This window comes from Labeo rohita, chromosome 3 (assembly GCF_022985175.1).
Source record: "Labeo rohita strain BAU-BD-2019 chromosome 3, IGBB_LRoh.1.0, whole genome shotgun sequence".
In the NCBI taxonomy this organism is placed as follows: domain Eukaryota; kingdom Metazoa; phylum Chordata; class Actinopteri; order Cypriniformes; family Cyprinidae; genus Labeo; species Labeo rohita.
Genome location: NC_066871.1, coordinates 41,063,609 through 41,086,907, shown reverse-complemented (window position 1 = coordinate 41,086,907; position 23,299 = coordinate 41,063,609). Strand labels below are relative to the sequence as shown.

Here is a 23,299-nt window from a genome sequence, read left to right as displayed (position 1 = left end):
ACGAGCTTCATTTGGACAACTTTAAAGGTGTTTTTCTCAATATTTTCATTTTTTTTTTTTTGCACCCTCAGATTCCACATATTCAAATAGTTGCATCAATGGAAAGCTTATTTATTCAGCTTTCAGATGATGTATAAAGCTCAGTTTCGAAAAATTGACCCTTATGACTGGTTTTGTGGTCCAGGGTCACATATGGTAAGACACACCAGCTTGCAATATCAAGCAGCAAAACTAACTGTTTTATGCAGCTTAAAATATATAGCTGGATGCAGATGAGATCGACCGGAAGCGAGACCCATATTTTTCTCTTACAGAAAAATAAGGTGGATTTATTAATCTTAGTTCATCATTCAAGATTTACAGATAGGCTACGTTTTAATATGCTAATGTTAATATTATTTAATGCACTACAAACTTGAAGTATCAACAATTGTATTTTTATTAACTAACATTAAAATTAATAAATGCTAAAATATGCAGTTACTTCATGTTAGTTAATGCAGTGCATTAATGTTATGAAAAGTTACCAAAACCATTTATTTTAAATGAAAAATTTGTGAAGAAATGTACTATTTGCAGACAAATTCCTTACCAAAATTAACCATGGGTTTATTATACTAAAAGTGTAGTAACCAAGGTTTTCTGGCGTTTTGACCACCGTTTGCATAAGCACAATTTTACTACAAATACCATGGTTAAACTATGGTTAGCACAGCAAAACCATGGTTAATTTTCGTAAGGGAATGCATTAGGTGTGATTAGAATGCATTAAATACAGGCTACTGTATACATATTGCATTTTGTTACATATCATATTATTAATAATGATTGTGTTCAGTACTTCATATTTTTATGCCAAGCGCTTTTTTTTTTTTTTTTTTTTTTTTTTGATGGGCATTAAAGGTTTTATTTGGGGCATGATTAAAAAAAAATCTTCAATCATTCGAACAAACCAATAATTAAGAAAAGACAAAAGCACGTATGTTCAGAGAAAAACTTTAGACTTTATTGGACACTAAATGTACAGAGAAATAAGGAGTCAAAAGGTGGCAGCAGAGAGTAAAGGTTCAGTTTTCTGCTTCCATTTACGTGACACACAAGATCAAACATCTCCAGCTGTGAGTCTCTCTCATAGACTGTCTGTCTGCAGGTGTTGCCTTCAATACGGCGGTTCCCGTCTTTTCAAGACGAGCCGTGTGAATTCTGGGTGTGAGAATGTGTCGAATAAAGGGTGGGATTTTGGGGTCAGTCAAATTTGGAGCAGCGCGGGAGCCCTTTTCGTGCAGGTCCGATCCGGTCCAAGTAAATTTAAGTCTTAAAATGTGTGTGGAATTGTCTGTGGTAAGTTAATTCAAGGCACTGGACTAAACAGGTTCAATATATGGTTATAGGTTCCTTTCAGGACTGAGGTAGTGAATTTTACCAAGGGGAGACGCCAACCCGTTTCACACAATCTCACTGTGTCCTTTCGTGAAAAACGGGGAATACTGCAAATATGAATTTATGATAATATGGCCTTTAGAATTACTTTTAAACGGTAGACATATGTGAATATAAGATGATCTGCTCATGTAATCTGTTGCCAAACAGTCTAAAGTGAGTTGTTTCTGAGCTAATCTTGCCTTCACTTGCTGGCCGGAAATTCCTCATTTGAAGTTCGTTAATAACGAATTCGTCGCGTTCAACTGTTTTGATGTCGGAGAGAATAGAAATCACGGAGGACACCGGGTTTGTTATCGCGTATTACTTGAGAAAACCATATAAAGACAAAATGTATTAGAGATTTAATTATTGAATCAATATCCAAAGTATTTTGAATAAAATGTAGCCTAGTGTCCCGTTCGTTTACAGCCATTAAAAAAATCCCGGCTAAACTATCTAGATTTAGAGTTTGCTTGACTTAAATTTCAAAGAAATTAAATTAAATTTCAATTAAATTGAAGCTTTCGCTGTGTAAAATACATGCTGTATACATCAGTTTGTTAGACTTTAATATACAGCACGTGGCTGTAACGGCAATTCGCTCACATTTACCGTTACTCGGCGAAAATTCGCGGGCAAAATCCAGTCATTCCGATATCGGGAGTTCGTTTTTATTACATAAATTGAACGCGCTGACAAACATAAACCTAGGGTTTAAAGTGATTATTGTGTTAGCAGTGCCTTACATACTGATAATAGTCAGACATTTCATGCCCGCGAAATTTAACAACAGTCACTAAGCAGTTCTATCCGCCGCCATGTTTAAAGTTTATTATTCGCACAAATTATGTTTCTCAGTCATGAATGCAACTTGAGAGGCAGTTCATGTCCAATTTGTCCATATTTACGATCATTTTGATAGCACCTGAAGGAAGCATAAATGGTGGCCTAAGACTAAAACCTACTTAACCTTTAATCATTTCCCATTTCCACAAGGAGAGGAACACATTGGTGAAATGCTGAAAACTAGGCTGGGTCTTCCTCACGCCCTCAGGGATGTGTTTTCGGGGGTCATTATTCACGAGAAACGGTTTGGCTTAATCCTGGATTTATTTCAGTTTTGTACAGATAGAAACAGTCTACACAGGGCTTTGTACACGCGTCTCACATCTGCATTTACACCACAAACAAACAGACATGAGGGGGAGAAAATCAAGGGAAATTAAAAGAAACAATAAAAAAAAACAGCATCATTTCTGCCCCATCAATCCTCAGTAATACAAATCTGTGCACATCTCAACTTTGGCCTGAATTGGGGCAGACGGGGACTTTTACTGTCAACAATGAAGTCACCAGCGCATCAAACGCAACTTCTGACCTGAGATCAGCCATCCCGGCTTTTAAACCCTGTAACTTCTAATAGAAAAAAAGAGAAAAAAAAAAACTGATCTCAGACCAGAAAAAACTTTTACAAAACCTCAATCAAACCCAGTGACTCCATCAACAAGACTTTTTAACATTCAACCGAGCAAAAACTCTCTGAGCTGCCGCACTAAACATTCAATATCAACACTCTGCTGTGAAAAAGACTCAATTATATAGACTAAAAAAAGCATAGCCTTTAGATTTCCATTCAAAGAACCAATAGCAATACTGTAAAATGCTCTGTAATGAAACTCATTACACAGCATCAAGAGTGAGAGTTAGACTGAGGAATTGCAGCTCCTTCCTATAGGAAAAAACTACTGATGCACAGAACACAGCAATATATATATATATTGCATTTATATATATATATTTAATCTTTATTACGAGTTATGGTTTGAGGTCCGGCTGCTAGCATTCCCTGAGACAGAATACTAAAGGCTATTTGAATACAAGGGTGCAGAAGGTTTTTAATGCCCAAAATAGAGGACATGATCACGGGTTTCGCATTTACTCCCTGTTATATACTTCATAATATATCAAAACACTATGTCACTTAGCTCTGAATAATAATAGATATATATATGTATGCTATCATATATTTCTCTTGCACTACTCTGGATTTGTTGTGCCTTGAAAATATTCAGACAGTATTATATAGGAAAAAATACTGTACAAAAAGCAACTTAGAATAGATTTCATATATATATATATATATAAACATTAAAACTCTGTTTTATCAATAAATCTGTGTGCTGTATCTTTTGGTCTGCAGTAAACAAACTGATTGGGTTTCAACCACAGTATTTGAGACAACACCGTCCTGCTCAATGAACGCCTCAGAACCTCTTAAAACACATTCATTACAGTCATACAGCCAACAGACACGCGAAGCTACAGAACAAAAAGAAAGAAAATAAATCACTACAAATATCTGTTTGTACTGACTTTAAAAAAAAAAAGAAAATTCTGAAACATGCTCTGGGTAAAAAAAAAAAAAAAAAAAAAAAAAAAAAAAAATTATAATAATAAAAATAAAGAGGATAGAATAATCATCCATCCTAAAAAAGAAAAAAAGGAAAGAAAAGAAAAAAAAAACATTTACAATTAGATTTAGGCCGCAACTCTGAAACAATAGTCATGCTGAAATATCCAATAAAACAATAAACGTTCAGGAAAAATTACTATACAGCCATAACAATAAGAACAGCTATAACAATAGTAGTAATTAACAGCTGAATATTTTTGAAAAAAAAAAAAATTCTTCCATTCAAAAAAAAAAAAAAAAAAAAAAAAAGTCCATAAATATATCAGGCAGATTATAGTTGTAGGTAGAAACATTGCACCAGATCAGATTGTGAAACACGCATTAGTGCAGGGAGTTAGAGCGAGAGAGAACGACAGACAAATATGGATTCAGCGTTTTTGGAGGGAAAGTTTTGGAGGGAAAGTTTCCGCACTACAGCAGAAATGATGGTGCTATGAAACAGGCTTTGCAGAAACTTTAGACTAAGAGAATCTAGCTTACATTATATGTGTTTTGCCCTCCGAAGAGATTCAGGCTTATTGCTCCATGGACAATGCAAGAAAAACGCAAAAAATAAACTACGCTGGTGTTGGTTTAAAAGTAATGATGAAACAAAACAGATAAAACAGAATAGGAAAAGAACAAAACAAACATCATGTTCTGATGCTAGCTAGTGTTATACACACTTCACAGAACGAAAGGTGTCGGTGCGCTACAGTTATTCAACTAAAATACATAAATATACACAAAAAGAAGCTCGAGCAACAGGAAGCGGGCGGAGCCTCTGGGAAGAGGGGGGTGGACCGAGCGGATGACTGACAGACGGGAGGGTGAGCGGCGAGGAAAACATTTATCAGTCCGTGTTACAGGTGTATAAAACACTCCAGAGAAAACCATTTCCAGACAAACGATCCATCGTTGGTGAAGGAATAAACAGACGAGCGAACAAATAAAAGGAAAGAGAGAGAAGTGAACGTGTGAAACTACAGAAGAGAAAAAAAGACACGAATGAAATACAAACGCATTCCATGGTTTGTAAAGAGAAAAGTGAAAAGAGAAACGTGAAAAAAGGAGAGGAGAATTTGCCGCCTTTTAAAGAGGCGTGCAGAAGTCCCAGGGGTGCGGGAGTCCTTGGGTTGGTGGTGGTGGGTGGGGCGTTTGTGGAGGTGGGCGGGGTTTGTATGGAGTGGGAGGGGCTCACAGAGGGCCGTGTCGCGCCTCGTATTTGGCCAGAACGTTCTTACAGCGGCCGAGTTCCTTCCGCAGGTCAGCCACTTCCTGTCTGAGTGCCGCGTTCTCTTTCTCCAGGAATCCCGCGCGGATGGCGATCTGGTTCTCTTTCAGCCGGCGAGCGTCCCGGGAGCGTTTGGCCGCGATGTTGTTCTTTCTGCGCCGTGCCCAGTATCTGTCGTCCTGCGCAGAGACGGAGAAAGAAACAAATGAGAAACTATTTATTCTCACAATTCCATTTGGAATTTTCGCCAGTCACAAAATTCCATTCCGTATTTAAAAAAAAAAAAAAAAAAAAAAACTGAATAAATCTAAATAAATTTCAAAACATTAATAGACGGATATAAAATTTTTTATGTTTGCCTACAGACAGTCACATGACTCTGACTAGCGAGCTGATTGGCCACAGATCATAACTGTGCAGCAGGATTTTACTGATCTTTTGTTTTTTCAACCAATTAAAGTAGGTAATTATGATTATGGTTGAGCTTTATTTGAATAATTGTGAACATTTATAAAATAATTAAACATAAATGTTAAAATAAAAAGCGCTTTAGTAAATACATATAGAAAATATATGTAAAAATATGTATAATGTACAATATAATACAGAAAAAGTGGGTTCATCTAATAATAATAATATAAAATACAAAATAAAAACAGAACAGTAAAAAAATCTGTAGTTTTATAAAATATTACTAATTAATATTATTATTAAGATTTGTGCAAAATATAATAATAATAATAATAAATAGAAAAACGTTAATCTAATAATAAATTATGATTATTATTATTATTATTATTATTATTATTATTTCTGCAACATTAAATGAATAATAATAATAAAGAAAATACAAAATTAAGTAGTTTTATTAAATATTAATAATGAATATTATTAAGATGTGTGCAAAATATGTTCATAATAGTAATAATAATAATATTAATAAGGATAATAATAACAATAAAAAAGTGGGTTCATCTAATAATAAATTTATTATTATTATTATGAAGAAAATAAAAACAGAACAGTAAAAAAATAAGTAGTGTCATCAAATATTAATAATTAATATTATTATAAGATTTGTGCACCATATGTTTTTAATAATAATAATGATAATAATAGCAAAATAAAAACATTAGACATTTTTCTCTCAGTGCTTTATGCTTTAGTGTTTGTCTTTACCTTCAAGTCTTCTGGAATGAAGACCTTGCGTGCCTTCTTAATCATGGGCTGTGGCTTCAGCTCCTCTGCTGAGAATTTGCGCTTGCGTGGGTCGAAGATTTCCTGTCCCGGGACGCTGGAGAGGGCGAGGTCGGCGGGGTCAGGCTCGTACCTGACTGGAACCTGGATGGTGTCTGGATCTATGGGACTGGGTGTGTCACGTGAAGGGTGACCTGAAGGAGAAAGACGAAGAAAATCGATCAGGATTGAAAACAAAAACATCTACGGCATAATAATATTGACTTATCTTTATTAAAATCACCATTTCGGGCATTTTATGCATATTGATGCTCATTAGACAAAATACAACTCTACTATATACAACCCCAAGTTTCAAGTCATGTTGATTTTGTGCTTTAATAGCACTACATTTTCCCGACCACCTTATAGATACACATATTTACACAATCCTGCTGAAACACAGTCACATAACCTTAACAACACTTATCGCTGGCACTTTGAATCACACAAACAGAATATACAATTAAACACAACAAGCTGCTTCTCCTTTATGAGCCGCATCAGCGCTAATATGAGGAGCTGTATAGAAACACACAGCAGGGGTCAAAGGTCACAGCTGTAGGCTAAGGGAGGTTTCGTCATGACCCAGATCGCTGCTTAAGCCTGACAACGCTCTTTGTGTGTGTTTGATTTACATTTGCGTGTGTGTGTTCCCCTGCCTGATTATAAACATGTAGACAGCAAATATGAATGACTTTATCTAAAGTGACCCGACCAAGACCCACTTTATGACACTCAACCAATATTTTTCAAAATCATTACTAAGCACAGCGTAACGATAACATTGACTTATCTTAACCGCTGTTAAACGATCATTTCATGCTCATGAGATAAAATCCAATTCCATTGAGGATAAACTCAATTTGATTATTGGAGAAAATAAACATTATTTCTAAATAATTATATTTTTATTTTATTTTATTTTAATTTATATTTATATATTTTTATATACATTTATTTACAGAATTTCATTTAATGAATAATAATAATGATGATAACAACAACAACAATAATAATAATAATGTCTTATTACAATAATATTTATATTTAGTAGATTTGTTATTAAATTGTATAATTATGACTCATTGTTATATAACAAACAATAATAAATTATTAATGGTTTAATATTGTCATTATTATTGTAATTATTAATAATTAATAACAACAACAACAACAACAATGAAAATAATAATAATTCAAGTAAAACATTATAAAAAATTAAAATTGTATAATACATAGTACAATAAATTAATTTAATGAAATCTCTAATTATAAGAACACATTTAATAGTATTTTTCTTATATACTTTATATTAAATATGTATTAGATTGATGATGATTATTATAAATAACTAATACAATAATTACAATATTTTTATCTATTATATATTTATTGCTGTTGCTATTATTGTAATTAATAATAATAATAAATGTAAATATTATAATAAACAGTACAATAAAGTCATTTAATATCATCTTTCATTATAAGAACACATTTAATATTTTCTTCTATACTTTATATAAAATATTATATTTATTTGTTTTATGATGATTATTATAAATGATAATAACTATAACAATAATAGTCTAATAATTACAATATTTATTAATAATAATAATAATAAATACAAATAGCATAATAAATATTACAATAAAGTCATTAAATATAATCTCTAATTATAAGAACACTTCTAATAATATTTTTTCATATACTGTATATAAAATACTATATTATATTTGTTTTATGATAATTATTATATATAATAATAACTATAACAATAATAGTCCAACAATTACAATAATATTTATTATTATTAATAATATTAATATTAATACTACTACTACTACTAATAAATTAAAATAGCACAATAAATTGTACAATAAAGTAATTTAAAATAATCTCTATTTATAAGAACACATCTTTATACATAGTGTAATAAAGTAACATTTTTTTAATTATAATAACATATAATAATATAATAAATATAATAATACATATAATATTATTATTATGTACTATACATAAAGTACTACATTTATTATATTTATGTTGTTAATATTATTATAAGTGATCGTTTATGATCATTTATGAGCATCTATCTGCAGACAGCAGATAAAATAAAGAGAACATACGCAGAGAGATTAGATTAGGCTACGATTAAACATTATTTCAATGTTCTCACAATAAATGTTTTGCCTGCAAGCAACAGAAACTAAACAGTCACTCATAAATTTAATGGTCTGTAGAAGAGCCTTTGACATACAGTGGGTGTGTGTGTGTGTGTGTGTTTATAGCCGTTCCAGATATGCTATACTGTACAACACACTGACTGAATAACCCTCATGAGAGTCTCTATCAGTCTGTTCATCTGTCAATCAGAGAGTCTGATCTTGGTCTCAAGGGCAGAGGTAAGGGGTGGAGTTCTGCCGGCCAATCACAGGCTTCCATCCGGAGCGGTGGGCGGAGTCTGAGCACTGACACAGTGAATGTATGTGAGAGTGGAAGTGTTGGGTGGCAGCGCATTCAGGGGTGTGATCGTGACCGTACCATGAACCCTGGCCTTCACTTCCTTACACACACACAGAGCGAGGGAAGGGAGGCGTCTGCGCTCGGGTAAGTCAACGGCTGCAGGAAAAAGACGCCCTACAAGCTCATTTATAACCAGTGATAAGAGCGCTGATAAGAGGTGAAACGAGCCGTGAGGGGCAAACGTCAGCGAAACGGACACAAACCAACATCTGCCATATAAATAAGGAGCTATTAATGTCTCAGAGTGATCCGAATAACTACTTACACACTTAAAAATGTCTAAATGTCATCGCATTTGATAAGTGCCATTTATTGTACAGAGAAAGCTCAAGCACACATGAAAAAAAGACCAATGTTTTATAATGTAAACATATCTTTAATAAACGTAAATTAAAAATATGAACATACAATGTTAATAAGAATATTTGTCTATATATTTTGTCTATATATGTCAAAATAGTCAGAATCTCTCCCTTTCCAAATATAATATACAATAATAAGACAAATATAACATGAAAAATACAAAAAATAAGCTGCTATTTTAGTATCAAGATACTATTTTTATTAAATTAATATTTTAAATAATTTTTTTTAAATCAAATGTCTGTTTTCATTTAAATTTTACTTAAAGTGTAAGCAAGTTTTTGGTATTTATAGTAGTTTTTAATGTACATGTCTAAATACAGTATACAGTATATTATTTTATTACATATCTATTTTAATGTTTGATTTTTATTAGTTATTAATATAACAAGTTAAACAAACAAAATGAAAAATATTGTCTTGGTAACTAAATAAAATATATATTTTTTATTTATTTTATTTTTTAACTAATTCGTTTTACTTACTTTTTTTTTTTTTTTTTTTTTTTGGTTAACATTTTAGTAATTTTTTTTTTTTGTTTCTGTTTTTTTTTTTTTCTTTTGAACTTTTACCAGTTTTTGTTTATATATATATTAGTTATTTTTAAATAATTTAACATTTATTTTATTTTTTTAACTAATTAGTTTTATTTTATTTATTTATTTATTTATTTTTTGGGTTAAAATGATAATAATTTTGATTTGTGTGTGTGTGTGTGTGTGTTTTAACTTTTACCAGTTTTTGTTTATGTAATTTATTTTTTAAATCAATTAACATTTATTTTATTTCAAGTAACATGACTTTTTTAACTAATTAGTTTTATTTTAATCTTTTTGCATAATTTTGGTTAAAATTTTAGTAATTTTGATGTGTTTTGTCACTTTTAGCTGTTTTTGTTTAGAAATATTTCGTTTTTAAATCAGTCAATGTTAATTCTATTTCAATTTTTTTAGTAATTTGTCTCATTTTAATTTTAATCTTTTTTCACCTTAATTTTAGTTAAAAGTGTAGCAATTTTAGGTGTTTTGTCATTTATTTTATTTTAAGTAACATAACTGTTTTTTTTATTTTTTTAAATTAATTACGTTTATCTTAATTTTAATATTTTTATCTTAATTTTAGTTTAAATTTTAATAATTTTGATTTTGTTTAATCACTACCGTTTTTTGTTTATAAATATTTTATTTTTAATTTAGTTTACATTTATTTTAATTCAAGCAACAGAAATGTTTTTTTTTTTTTGTATTAGTTTTCTTCATTTTATTTTTTTTTAAGTTATTTTATTACATTAAGTTAAATTAAATTAAAATGAGAAATGTTGGCAGCTTGGCAACTAGCAGAAATAAAAAGTGTATTTTCTTTCAATTAAACTTTAATAATCCTGGTGTCCAAACACATCTGTTTTCACTGCCACTAAATGAACAATAAACCCACTAAAACCATTTGTTGTACTGAATTTCAAATGAATCTGTGGTATAAAAGTGTTATTGAGAGTTTAAAAGAGCAGCAGACGCTCATAAGCAGGTGCCGCTGTAAGGCTGCAGATAAGAGGCGCTAATGGGATTTAGCGTGAGGAGCGGTTTTCATTGGCTGTGTGCGTCGTACCAGGAATTTATCCGATAGGGAATTCTGATCTTTCTTGAAAACACAAAATCCCTGTGAAGCTGCCAGCATTGGGAAGGCTGGTTTATTTGAGTCAGTCTGTTTGTTGCAAAGAAATGCTTCAAAATCCTTTGAGTCAACAGCAGTGACTAATTCAAACACGCAACAGACACGGACTAATACACGTTTGCTTACATTTGTTTGCATGCATGCAATTTTGCTTACATGCAAAAAGTTTTGTTTAAATGCAATGAGGGAAAAAAATTTTTTTTTTTCTTTTGCATGTTGCAGTTGCAACGTCGACCAGCAGGGGCTGAACTACACTACATTTCAAACGTTTAATATTTATTTTATTATTATTTGGAATAAAATGCACTGTGATGCATTTACATTAATGTAATATGTCACAATATCGCTCAATTTACTGTATTTTTAATCATATAAATGCAGCCTTGGCGAGCAGAAGAGTGATTTTTGAAGGCGTCAGGACATTGTTTTTTTTGACCTCTGTGTTTGTTTATTATCACGACTAACGTCACTATCTCAATCCATTCTGGCACTCAAAGCTGATGAATAACCTCCACCCGTACTTGTTTCGCTTTGCTATCTGCTAACAGTACAGAAACTTTAGTCCTCTCTCACGCACAAAGAGAGTAAAGTCCACTGCTGACAGCGCTCACACCGACAGGCATTCACAGTGACAAAACAAGCTGAAGACATTGGCTTTTTTGGTGAAATGAGCAACAGATGTGTTGAGCAGAACTGCAGCTGGATGCTGTAGTCAAGTAGAAACCACAATCATTCAGAGTTTAATTAAAAACGCCTTTTTCTATTTAACTGTTTTGAATCTGATTTGAGGCACCAAACGTGATGCAGAACAGCAAAGGCAAAATAAAAATAAACTAAAGTACATGCATGTAGCTGTTGTAAATTTAGTGTTTAATAATGCTTTTCATTTTTTGTTTTAGTCACTGTTCATTCACACACTATTAAAATTTATATTAAAAAAAAAAAAACTTTGTAACTAGTTTTAGTTAATATATACTTATTTCAAATGTAATAATATATTACATATATAATATTAAATAATACACCATAATATATTACATAACAAAATATTGTATACATATTTATATTTAATATAAAAAATAAAATATGTCATATATATTATTAAATATTGTTATAATATATTACATATATTTATATATTTAAAATATTTAGATTTAATATTGAAATAATGTTAGAAATATTTATATTATTATTAAAAATAAAATATGTAATACTAAATACAAATACTACTAAACATTGTTATAATATTATTATTATTATTATTATTTTTTTTTTTTTTTGGAAATACTTATATTCAAGACATTTATTTATAAGTTTTCTATCTTAAAATGATTATTTAATTTACATATAATAAAAGTGAACCATGAACCATGTTTGAAGAACAATTAATTAATCCCAGAAAATATTTATTTAAAGTCATAATATATTACAATATGAAATAAATAAAATATTTTAGAAATATTTATATAATACATTTTAATATACTACATAATAAAATATTGTAGAAATATTTACATTTAATCTAAAAAATAAAATATTAATATTAAATACACATACAAATAAATACTGTTATAATATATTCCATAATAAAATTTTAGAAATACTTATATTTAAAATATTTATGTTTAATATTAAAAATACAAAATATTAACATTTTAGAAATTTTTATATTTAAAATATTTCTATTCCCTATAAAAATATATATATGAAATTTTATTAAGTTTTACATAAATGATTTATTAATATTTATTAATTAATAACATAGCATATTATATTTTACTAAATACTATTAAATACATATATGTATAGAAATACATAAAGTATTTTTTTAAATATTTAATATTTTTATAAAATTACTGTTAAGTTCTCTGAAAACAATGTGGCAGAAATGACCTCATTTACAATTCGTAAATATTTTAGATTTAATTTATAAATATATTTTATACAAAATCCATACATTTTATTTTATAAATATTTATTAATTAATTTATTAAATTATTAATGTCATAATAAATTAATAAATACTATTAAATATATAAACATAATATACATAAAAATACATAAAGTATTTTAAATATTACAAACACTCAAAGTACTGGACAAAATACAAAATATTGTTATGTTTTCTGGAAACAATGTGTCAAAAAAAAAAAAAAAAAGATGGCTCTTCATTTGTCAAATGTATAGTACATATTAAAGAATGCTTAGTCAAAATTAATTATGCAATTTGTGTTACATTTCTGTGAATTGCAATTCAGCAATTTCCGTCAACTGAATTCAAATGCAATTTAACAACCAAAAGCAGCCGCTTTTAAACTTAACTCAAAATTTTGCTCAAGCCTGCAAAACAGCAGCAGGGTGACTCTGCAGCCTATATGTCAAAACACAAACTCTGTTATGATAACACTTTTATCTGCGCCTATCTCTCTTTTTTCCCTCCGCAAGCGTGTGTGTTTTCTGTGCTGATGCTTGCAGGTCATTTCACAGCGTCACGTCAGCGGCCGCACGTGAATCGGCACGACACAGGCAATGTGAGTATCATTGAGAACATTCTGTGCTTCTGCTGCGCGAAACACTGCCAGACACACACTCAGGTGGGAGGGGCGGCCGGGGGCGTGTCAGCGAGCGAGGGGCGGGGCCTAATCAGAAGGCTGGAATGGAATGGGTGGGGCGAGTCGCTCTCTCTCTCTTTCTGTGTGTGTGTGTGTGTGTGTTGTTCGGCAGCGGCGCAGCACACGGGGCCGCATGTGTTGATCACATGGCAGCGCATGCTGCTTTTGAGAACTGGCTTCACGTGAGTTGAAATGTGCGGAATGAGGCCTGAACCGCCCGTCTAGACAGAACACACACACCCCTGAGACACGCGCAGGCACATGTAAATGCGCATGCAGAAATGTAAACATGCTGAAGACAGCGAAGGGAACCTGACGTGTGTGAAGTGAGCCTGCGGTCAGAGCTCGGGAAAGCTGCATGACACCAGCGCTTGTTTCAAACCAACACTGTGGAGCACAAAATCAGACCTATGGACGAATAATTACAGGGATGCATCTAATAAAGGCCTGCGCGGGGTTACTGTACAGGCTCTACACTTGTATTCCCTTGAAGTGGCTATAAAGTCTGCAGATTTTATTCATCCTGACAGTTAAGTAGTCCCAAATGCTTTCAGATGCACCGTGTCCAAAACATCAAAACGAGTGGAAGAATATGCTGAAAACATCAAAACATGACGAGTTCTTATTTCAGCAGAAGAAGAATCTAAATAGACAGACCGAAATTATTTTATAATTACATAGTTAATAATGCATTTCATTTTTTGAAAATGAAGTTATTCATTGTTATGTTAATTTACACACACACAATATGGAACATAATAGTTTGAAATGGCATTTACAAATGCATGTAATTAAAGTTAACTTTTATTTTATGGTGTAAGAACAATTATTCCCAAAATGAATTTATTAAATATGTTATATTAAATATATTATATTAAGTACATTTAAATACAAAAATATGTATTTTTAAATGTAAATAAAAAGTCAAATTTTATATATTCTATAAAAAAAAAAAAAACTATATAACTATATAATATACATTTTGCGTTTTTTTTTTTTTTAATATTAAAATAATGGTTTTTAAATGCATATAATTAAATTTCACTTTCATTTTATGGTGGAAGAACAATTTTTTTTTTCAGAATTAATTTATTCATATTCATATTTATGTATATCATGTATTTATGTATATTAAATAAGTTAATTATATATATATATATATATATATATATATATAATTTAAATAAATTATAAATAAAAAATAGATATATTATATGTTTAAATATAAAAATATTAAGAATATTTACATTTAATATTAAAAATTTACATTCGACATTAACTTGTATGAAGTTTAGATGGCTCTTAATTTGAGAGTACTGAACTTTATTTGGTAAATATATTAATTTCACTTCACTTTTATTTGCCTATAAAGTCTTTTTTTAATGAATCCTGACACACACACACACACATACATATATACATATATATATATATATATATATATATATATACACACACACACACACACACATATATATATATATATATATATATATATATATATTATATTATATTATAAATGATATAAATGAGTGATAATTCATTTCAATTAAAATTTTCAGATTTTGTAAAATAAATAAATAAATAAATACTAAAGACGAGATGTTACATATTGCAAAAAAAAAAATCAAAAAATGACAATAGTGTATTATCGTAATTGTATGTACATTGATTTATATTATTTGTATATCTTGGTAGCATTTGCTGTGCTTTTAATTTATGTATGTATGTATGTATTTATTTATTTATTTATTTATACTGTTTTAAAGTAGTTTTTCATTGCAATTCAATAATGAGAATTTAATCTCAAAATGCAAAAAAAATGGATCCTTTTTTGTGAGATTTATAACAATACTCTCCTTTCATGTACGTAGGAGTGTGTTGGGTGTGTTTGTTTGTCTTTTTAAAAATTGAAAGCAGTCATTGCTCATCCATGTGTGCTTAAATAGCAGAATTACTAACAACCATAAACTATCTGTTGTAGTTTGGTGTGTTAATAGGATGATTGTCACATTTGTGTCTCTACAGGGTTTCCGCCTACATTAGCCACAAAACATACGTGATTGAATGCAGTAACTACACTGAAGGTGTAACGCATGTCTTTAGAAATGTGCCTATATTCCCATGACGTGTTTAATGGCTGTAAAAGCATGATAATTATGTGTGAAAGTCACTGGTTCATGAAGGCATGTATGACCAATGTGAAGGGTGACTCTGACGGCTCCTCAGGTGTGTTTTGGCTACAGCTGTCAGTCACGTTTGGCCTGTCATAGGCTGAGTAACAAAATGCACATTAAGCATGTGCTGTGATAAATACAGCACTAGCACAGCAAACACCATTGCTACATGTTTTTAATGTAATGTAATTTCATTATGTTAAAAAAAAAAAAAAATGCCTGTCACTGTGCAATGCACCACTGCATTGGTATGAACTGTATCATGTGCAAATTGTCTGTGGTTTTTGTTGAAGAAGTGTCACAGTCATAATACAGGCTCCAGTATAAACATTTATACAGAATGAGTCTATACAATGTCATATATTTAACATTAAATAATATATTCAGGTATTACACATTATACTTTATTATAAATTTTATTACACATTAAAATACATAATTATATAATTTATATATATATATATATATATATATATATAAATAATATAATATTTTTTATTTAAACATTGACATTTAATTACATTTTTATATTAAAATATTTAAAATATTAAAATATTATAATATATATATATATTAATAATATTTTTACTGAGGACAAAATATTGATATTGATTGAAATTTATCTTATATTAGAAATCATATATTGTTAAAAATATTATATATTAAAAAATACATATATATTTAAAAAAGAAAATATTAGTATTTGTATTTTTTTATATTTACAAAACACTTATAATATTAAATACATATACTATTATACTATTATAATTAATAATATAAAATAAATAATTATAAATTATATTATCTTATATTACAAATAATATATTATTACAAATGTTAGATATTAAAAATACATACTTATAATATATAAAATACAAATATTTGTATTTAAAATATTTACATTTACCTTTATTTTTGTAATTTTTAAATATTGACAAAACATTTACATTACGTGCATATACATTAAAAATATATATATTGATATATTTTAAAATATAAATATTTGTATTTAAAGTTTAATAATACTAACATAAAATAAATAACAATAAATTATATTAGATTATAAATAACATAATTAAATATATTATATATTAAAAAATACACATTTATATATTTAAAAAAATATTTTTTATATTTATAAAACATTTATAATATTAAGTACATATACTATTAAACAACATTTAAATATATTATTATTCAAATATATTTTAGAAATATAAATATTTGTATTTAAAATATTTATATTTAATGTGAAGAATTTACAAAATATAAATTTTGTAGCAAATAGTGTCAAATATTTGTTGTGATGTTTTTCATCGCTAAACTTTTATTTCATGATTTCAAAAAATGCTGTTCTTTTAAGACTGTCACTGTGTAACCCACCAATGCATCAGTATGAACTGCACCATGTGCAAATCATGTTTTTTTTCTTGCGAAATCTGCAGCATCAAATGAATTCAAATGCACGTTCTGTTTTCCCTCTGCAGACTCTAGCAAAAAGCAGGCTTGAACTGATCCGAAAGGCGGCAGAGATAAAGCTTCCAACACAGCTGCGAGCGCAACATGATCCGCAAACACCTGACCACATGGACTTCATCCAAACACACAGTAGCCTCTGCTGAGCGAAGTCCAAGGAATCCGACGAGAGCTTCAGAACTCTCACTTCTACGATGTGTCACTCAAAACTCCACGACAGATGCTTGAGTTTTGGGTAACTGCGCTGGCGAATCTTTAAAGGTCTACCGAGGTCAGATATCTTGACAGAAACCATTGATGATTAACCAAAGCGACGTGGAGAAGATGATAAACTCAACGTTTTTAAAATAACGGTTCTTTATTTGCATCAATGGTTCCGTGAAGATTCCAACGTTTTCATTCCACAGAAGGTTCTTTAGATTTTAAAAGTGGTTCTTTTTTAGAACTGTTCACTGAAAGGTTCCGTTTCGGAACCCAGAATGCATCTTTTACGGAAAACCCGCTATTTTTTAAGAGCGTAGGTGAACAGAAACCACAGTTTCTGCATTCGGGTGTCATTTCAAGGCTCGGGTGGGTACCTGCTCTGTTGGAACTCTGAAGGCAGTTCTGGCCCACGATCCCCGAGTGAACGGGCGCGGCCGTCCGGTTACTGAGATCCACCACCGAGGGCGTGGGCGGGGCGGAGGGCGGCTGCTGTGGCTGTTGCTGCTGCTGCTGCTGCTGCTGCTGCTGCAGAGGCTGCTGGGAAGGCTGGGTTTGCTCGCTCCCAGGGTTGGCGGGAATATTGTTCTCCAACAGAAACTCCTCTAAGTCCATATACTCCAGCTGGAAGTTGTCGCCGTCGTACGGCAGGGTCTTGTCCCACAGCGTCGGGCCCAAGAAGGCGGACTGAGGGGCGTTGAGAGGGCCTCCATCCTCTTCCAACTTCTTCTCCTTCTCTTTTTCTTTCCCAAAGCCTGGAAGAACAAGATGGAAGCATTATATTGTAGCTGCAAACCCAAAATCTGAAACATTTGTCATTGTTTATTCACATTTGCATGCTGATTTTAAACAATGTTTCACTGTAATTTCACTGAAAATTATCATTTAAAAAATCCTAATGAAAACATGCTTTATTTTCTTTATGCAAAACATTGTTACATATTACACATTTGCTTTGTTCTAAAACTGTTTTTAATTTATTAATTATTAATTTTTATTAAAGTTATTTTTCATGGTAAAATATTTGGAATTTAGGATATAATACGCTTTATTGTCATAATTTCACAATGCAAATGCAAAATATTATTACTGCTATTATTTATTACACATTTGTGTTGTTCCAAACCTGCATTTCATTTATGCTGTTATAGTATTATTATTATTATTATTATTAATAATATATATTATAATAATTCTTATATTTTTAAAACTTTTTTTAAAATTGAATTTTACAATAAAAATATTGAACGTGCTTAAAAAGTATGAAAATATGTTTTTTATTTTTATTTATTTATTTATCTATTTATTTCTTTATTCATGTATTTATTTTTAATAATTTATGTTTTTTTTTTTTTTTTTTTTTTCCAAGCATGTATAACTTAATTTGCTAAACAGTAAAACAAATGTTTAGGAACATTCAAGCACTTTTTTTTTCTCAAAAGATAACAAAAGTTGCAGCTCAAGTACCATAAAAAGCACTATAGAAGTGCCCAAATTCAATTCAGTTGCACATAGTGCTTTTTTACAATATGCCTTGTTCGAAAGCATCTTAAAAGTGGTCCATAACACATTTTTGCATTCTATTCAAGGTCTTCTGAAGTCGTACAGCAGTTTCGGCTTTACCAGCTGTTACTTTTATGGTGCTTTTTTGTGATTGATTTCGGGGCTCAGCTGAGTGGCTGTTTCTCAGCATTTCTCCAGAGGAGAAGGAAAGTACAGATCTGGAATGACTTGAGAGTGAAGAAAGTGAACCAATCCAAAAAAACAAAAATTAATAAAAAAGCAACCAAATCAACTTATTTATTGTGCACACTGAAAAAAAAAAAAACAGCACGCATATGTTATAGCTTGCCAATGCATGACCTGCCTGCGTGTATTCAAAGATAAAACAGGCTTTTATTTATACTGTAAACCTGTGATGAGCACTGAGGCAGCACAAAAACAATCAGAACCTCTCAGTGGCGCCCTCTATAGGGAACTATGAGTACAAATGGAGACATTGCGTGCGAACTTCATCTATCCAAATAAAGTCAGTATCGGTTGAGTACGCAATGTTTATTCTTCCTCTTGATTCGCAAATGCTTTGGTAAATAGCAAAATAAGCATATTTTAACCAGGTAACATCATGCATTCTGGTTACATCCAATGCGTAATGACTTTATGTTTGCGCGTAAAATGAATGCACTGCAATGCAATGCAATTAAAATATCAATACGCGTCTGAAAACACAACTACAAACATCAATTCAAATCTCAAATCACATCAAAATTCAAATCGATTCTACATGACAGCATGCATGCATGAGCAGGTATTGAAAAACACCGTGACTTGACGCTCGGATTATAATGAAAGCAAAGCGCGCACCGCGCCTGACATCCAACAGCTGATGCAGAAGACCATTTAAACCCGTCCAAAGCGACATCCACCCACCTTTACCTTCATCGTGGTGGAAGGGCAGCTTCATGGGGTTCTCCAGCAGGGATTTCAGGACGCCGTGGGTCGGAGGTAGGAAAGTTGAGCTTATAGGAAGAGGTCGAGACATCTTCTCCATCGCGTAAAGGAGAGATCAGCCTTCCTGATGAAAACGAAATTAACAAAGCCAATTTATAAAAAATAGAAACTCTGCAGTGGGGTGTCGGAATAGAGTCCTCAGCCTGTGCGCAGCACCGATGAGCGGCGGCTGTTCTCGCGCGTCCGTGAGTTCGGCTGGCTGGAGCGCAAAAGCGCAACTGATTCGCAATTCCATGTGCGAAGACTGACGTCCGTGACGTCAATGGATAGGCCAAGCTGTTGAATAGAGCCCCGGCCAATGAGAACGCGGGGGGCGTGTACTTCCATCATGACTTGATACATTGTTGCAGGTCCACGATTACATTCTTTTTTGCGTTTTAAGATTATTACAATGTAACCACTGCAGTGGATTTACCCTTTGGTGTTTTTAATATCAATAAAAATCGTTAAAATGTGAGAGAAAGTGAAAACAATAGGTTTTAATATAATTTAACTGTTCTCTTTTTGTGCGACGTCTATTTCAGACCTCAAAATGGATTAAATTAATATTGACGATTTAAACATTGAATAACACAGCAGTTATTTATATACTATCATAGTTATTATTAATATTTTAATGACCTTTTATTTGTATATTTTCAGTTAGAATTTTTTAAAATTTGTAGTAATTTGGTTATGCACTTTTTATTATTATTATTATATTAAATAATACAAATTAGGTTTAGTCAAATTTATTTATTTATTTTTATTTGTTTTAGTTCCGTTTTAATTTGTATTTATTTCCAGTTAGTAATTGTAGATATCATTTTTTAATTAATATTTTAATTAGCTTTTATTTGTATTTATCATTTAAATTTTTAGTTTTTAGTAATTTAGTTTTGCCCAATATTATTATTATTGTTATTATTATTATTACATATTACTAATTAGGTTCAGTTAATTTTTATGTTTTTTTTTTACTTGTTTTTGTTTTAGTTCCATTTTAGTTTTTATTTATTTCCAGTTAGTAATTTTAATAATTCTATTATTGATTATTATTATTATTATTTATTATTATTTGTAAATATTAATATAGCATTTTATTTCAATTGCCAACCATGTTTTTAGTTTTAGTTAACAACAATATTACTGTAAAAATAAATAAATAAAAAATAGTGGTCCTGTTCTGAAACTTAGTGATCTGGAGAGCTCTACATAGGCAGCTCACTGTATTTTTGAAGGACAGCTACAGGATTCTTCATTGAACAATATTAACACATTTATAAAGTATCAGACTCTGATATGCGTAAGTAAAATTAGGAAAAAAAGTGTAATTGAATTCATTGTTTTATCATTTAAATTTTTAGTTTTTAGTAATTTAGTTTTGCCCAATATTATTATTATTGTTATTATTATTATTACATATTACTAATTAGGTTCAGTTAATTTTTATGTTTTTTTTTTTACTTGTTTTTGTTTTAGTTCCATTTTAGTTTTTATTTATTTCCAGTTAGTAATTTTAATAATTCTATTATTGATTATTATTATTATTATTTATTATTATTTGTAAATATTAATATAGCATTTTATTTCAATTGCCAACCATGTTTTTAGTTTTAGTTAACAACAATATTACTGTAAAAATAAATAAATAAAAAATAGTGGTCCTGTTCTGAAACTTAGTGATCTGGAGAGCTCTACATAGGCAGCTCACTGTATTTTTGAAGGACAGCTACAGGATTCTTCATTGAACAATATTAACACATTTATAAAGTATCAGACTCTGATATGCGTAAGTAAAATTAGGAAAAAAAGTGTAATTGAATTCATTGTTTTATAATAAACCCTCCCGCATTTAAACGTCCCTAAACACATAATCATCTTCTTGGAATGGCCAATACTCCCTGACTACACAGTAACAGCCAGTGCTAGTAACCGGCAGTCACCAGAAAAAGAACGGGCGGTCGTGTGATTGGTGGAGTGTTGCGTTCACAAACCACAGCGTCCAATCACAGCGAAGCCGGTGCGCAATGCGCTGACTTAAGGAACATCTGGGCAGCGTTCAGCCCTCGGCTGGAACTGACCTACTTTTGTCCAATAGCAGCAGCCAGTCGGTAATTCCGGTGAGATCAGTACGGGCCACGGCACATTGAATGTCATGTGTTCGCGATCCCTGTAGAGTGAGTCTGTGAAAACAACTCCAGCTCTGACTTCATGTCTGCACATTTACACTGATGAGCACATCGGTCATTGTCAATGCCTTCATGTAAATCAGCTTTGATCGCCTATTAATTCCCTAAATATAATGGTACAATTATTCAGTGTAATGTGAGTGTTTTAAAATAATTTAAATGCCTGCTTTCATGCAAGTCAACTTTCACGCAAGTGGCTGCTACGTGAGCGCGCAGGGGGTATGCGCGTGCACCGTAGGTGCGTGAGACGGAGCGTGCGACAGCTCTCGTGTGAGAGTGCGTGTGTGTGTCATGCTTAGTAACGGCGGTTGCCACAGCAAAGGACTGTTGTGACGACGCGTGCATAAAAGTAGGACAGACACACGCTCCCACAACGAGAGAAAGAATGAACAGTGACAGTAGAGAAGAATAGACGCCATGACAACTGCTGAGAGACCAGCACTCAACATCATCATCATCATCTTACAGCAGCTGTGAAATCTCATGCACTGAAAGACTCATGCACAAGCAACAGAAACACTGACACTGCAGATAATCAGGAGGATACAAATGTCTGTCTATCTGTCTATCTATCTATCTATCTATCTATCTATCTATCTATCTATCTGTCTATTTATCGTCCGTCCATCCATCTGTCTGTCTGTCGATCGGTCTGTCTATCTGTCTGTCTGTCTATCTATCTATCTATCTATCTATCAATCGTCCATCCATCTATCTTCTGTCTGTCTATATATCGTTTGTTTGTCTATCTATCTATCTATCTATCTATCTATCTATCGTCCATCCGTCCGTCAATCCATCTATCTTCTGTCTGTCTATATATCGTTTGTCTATCTATCTATCTATCTATCTATCTATCTATCTATCTATCGTCCATCCATCTATCTTCTGTCTGTCTATATATCGTTTGTCTATCTATCTATCTATCGTCCATCCATCTATCTTCTGTCTGTCTATATATCGTTTGTCTATCTATCTATCTATCTATCTATCTATCTATCTATCTATCTATCTATCTATCTATCTATCTATCGTCCGTCCAACCATCTATCTTCTGTCTGTCTGTCTATTTATCGTCCGTCCATCCATCCGTCTGTCTGTTGATCGGTCTGTCTATCTGTCTGTCTGTCTATCTATCTATCTATCTATCTATCGTCCGTCCAACCATCTATCTTCTGTCTGTGTCTATATATCGTTTGTCTATCTATCTATCTATCTGTCTATTTATCGTCCGTCCATCC

The 23,299-nt window shown here is 31.2% G+C and overlaps 1 protein-coding gene across 2 annotated transcripts; it reads right to left on the bottom strand.

Annotated features, from left to right (window-relative positions):
* Window positions 1-984: 984 nt before the first annotated feature.
* On the bottom strand, window positions 985-20,138 carry hlfa (HLF transcription factor, PAR bZIP family member a). 2 transcript variants are annotated; one of them, XM_051103272.1, is made up of 4 exons: window positions 19,807-20,138; window positions 17,754-18,131; window positions 6,288-6,499; window positions 985-5,287 (listed from the first exon to the last, which is right to left on the bottom strand). In XM_051103272.1, exons 1-4 carry the CDS (start codon window positions 19,925-19,927, stop codon window positions 5,072-5,074), a joined length of 927 nt encoding a protein of 308 aa, XP_050959229.1. In that variant the 5' UTR covers window positions 19,928-20,138; the 3' UTR covers window positions 985-5,071. The 2 variants fall into 2 exon arrangements, with proteins under 2 accessions (XP_050959229.1, XP_050959237.1); XM_051103280.1 differs by having other exon boundaries at window positions 19,813-20,136.
* Between the last annotated feature and the right edge of the window lie 3,161 nt (window positions 20,139-23,299).

What these genes read in the sequence shown, in the direction of transcription:
- hlfa (XM_051103272.1), bottom strand. Translation starts at nt 19,927, where the DNA reads ATGGAGAAGATGTCTCGACCTCTTCCTATAAGCTCAACTTTCCTACCT. An exon ending in CCACCACGATGAAGGTAAAG is followed by an intron (nt 18,132 to 19,806) that starts GTGGGTGGATGT and finishes TTGTTCTTCCAG; the next exon opens with GCTTTGGGAAAGAAAAAGAG. An exon ending in TCAGAGTTCCAACAGAGCAG is followed by an intron (nt 6,500 to 17,753) that starts GTACCCACCCGA and finishes TTTCTCCTTCAG; the next exon opens with GTCACCCTTCACGTGACACA.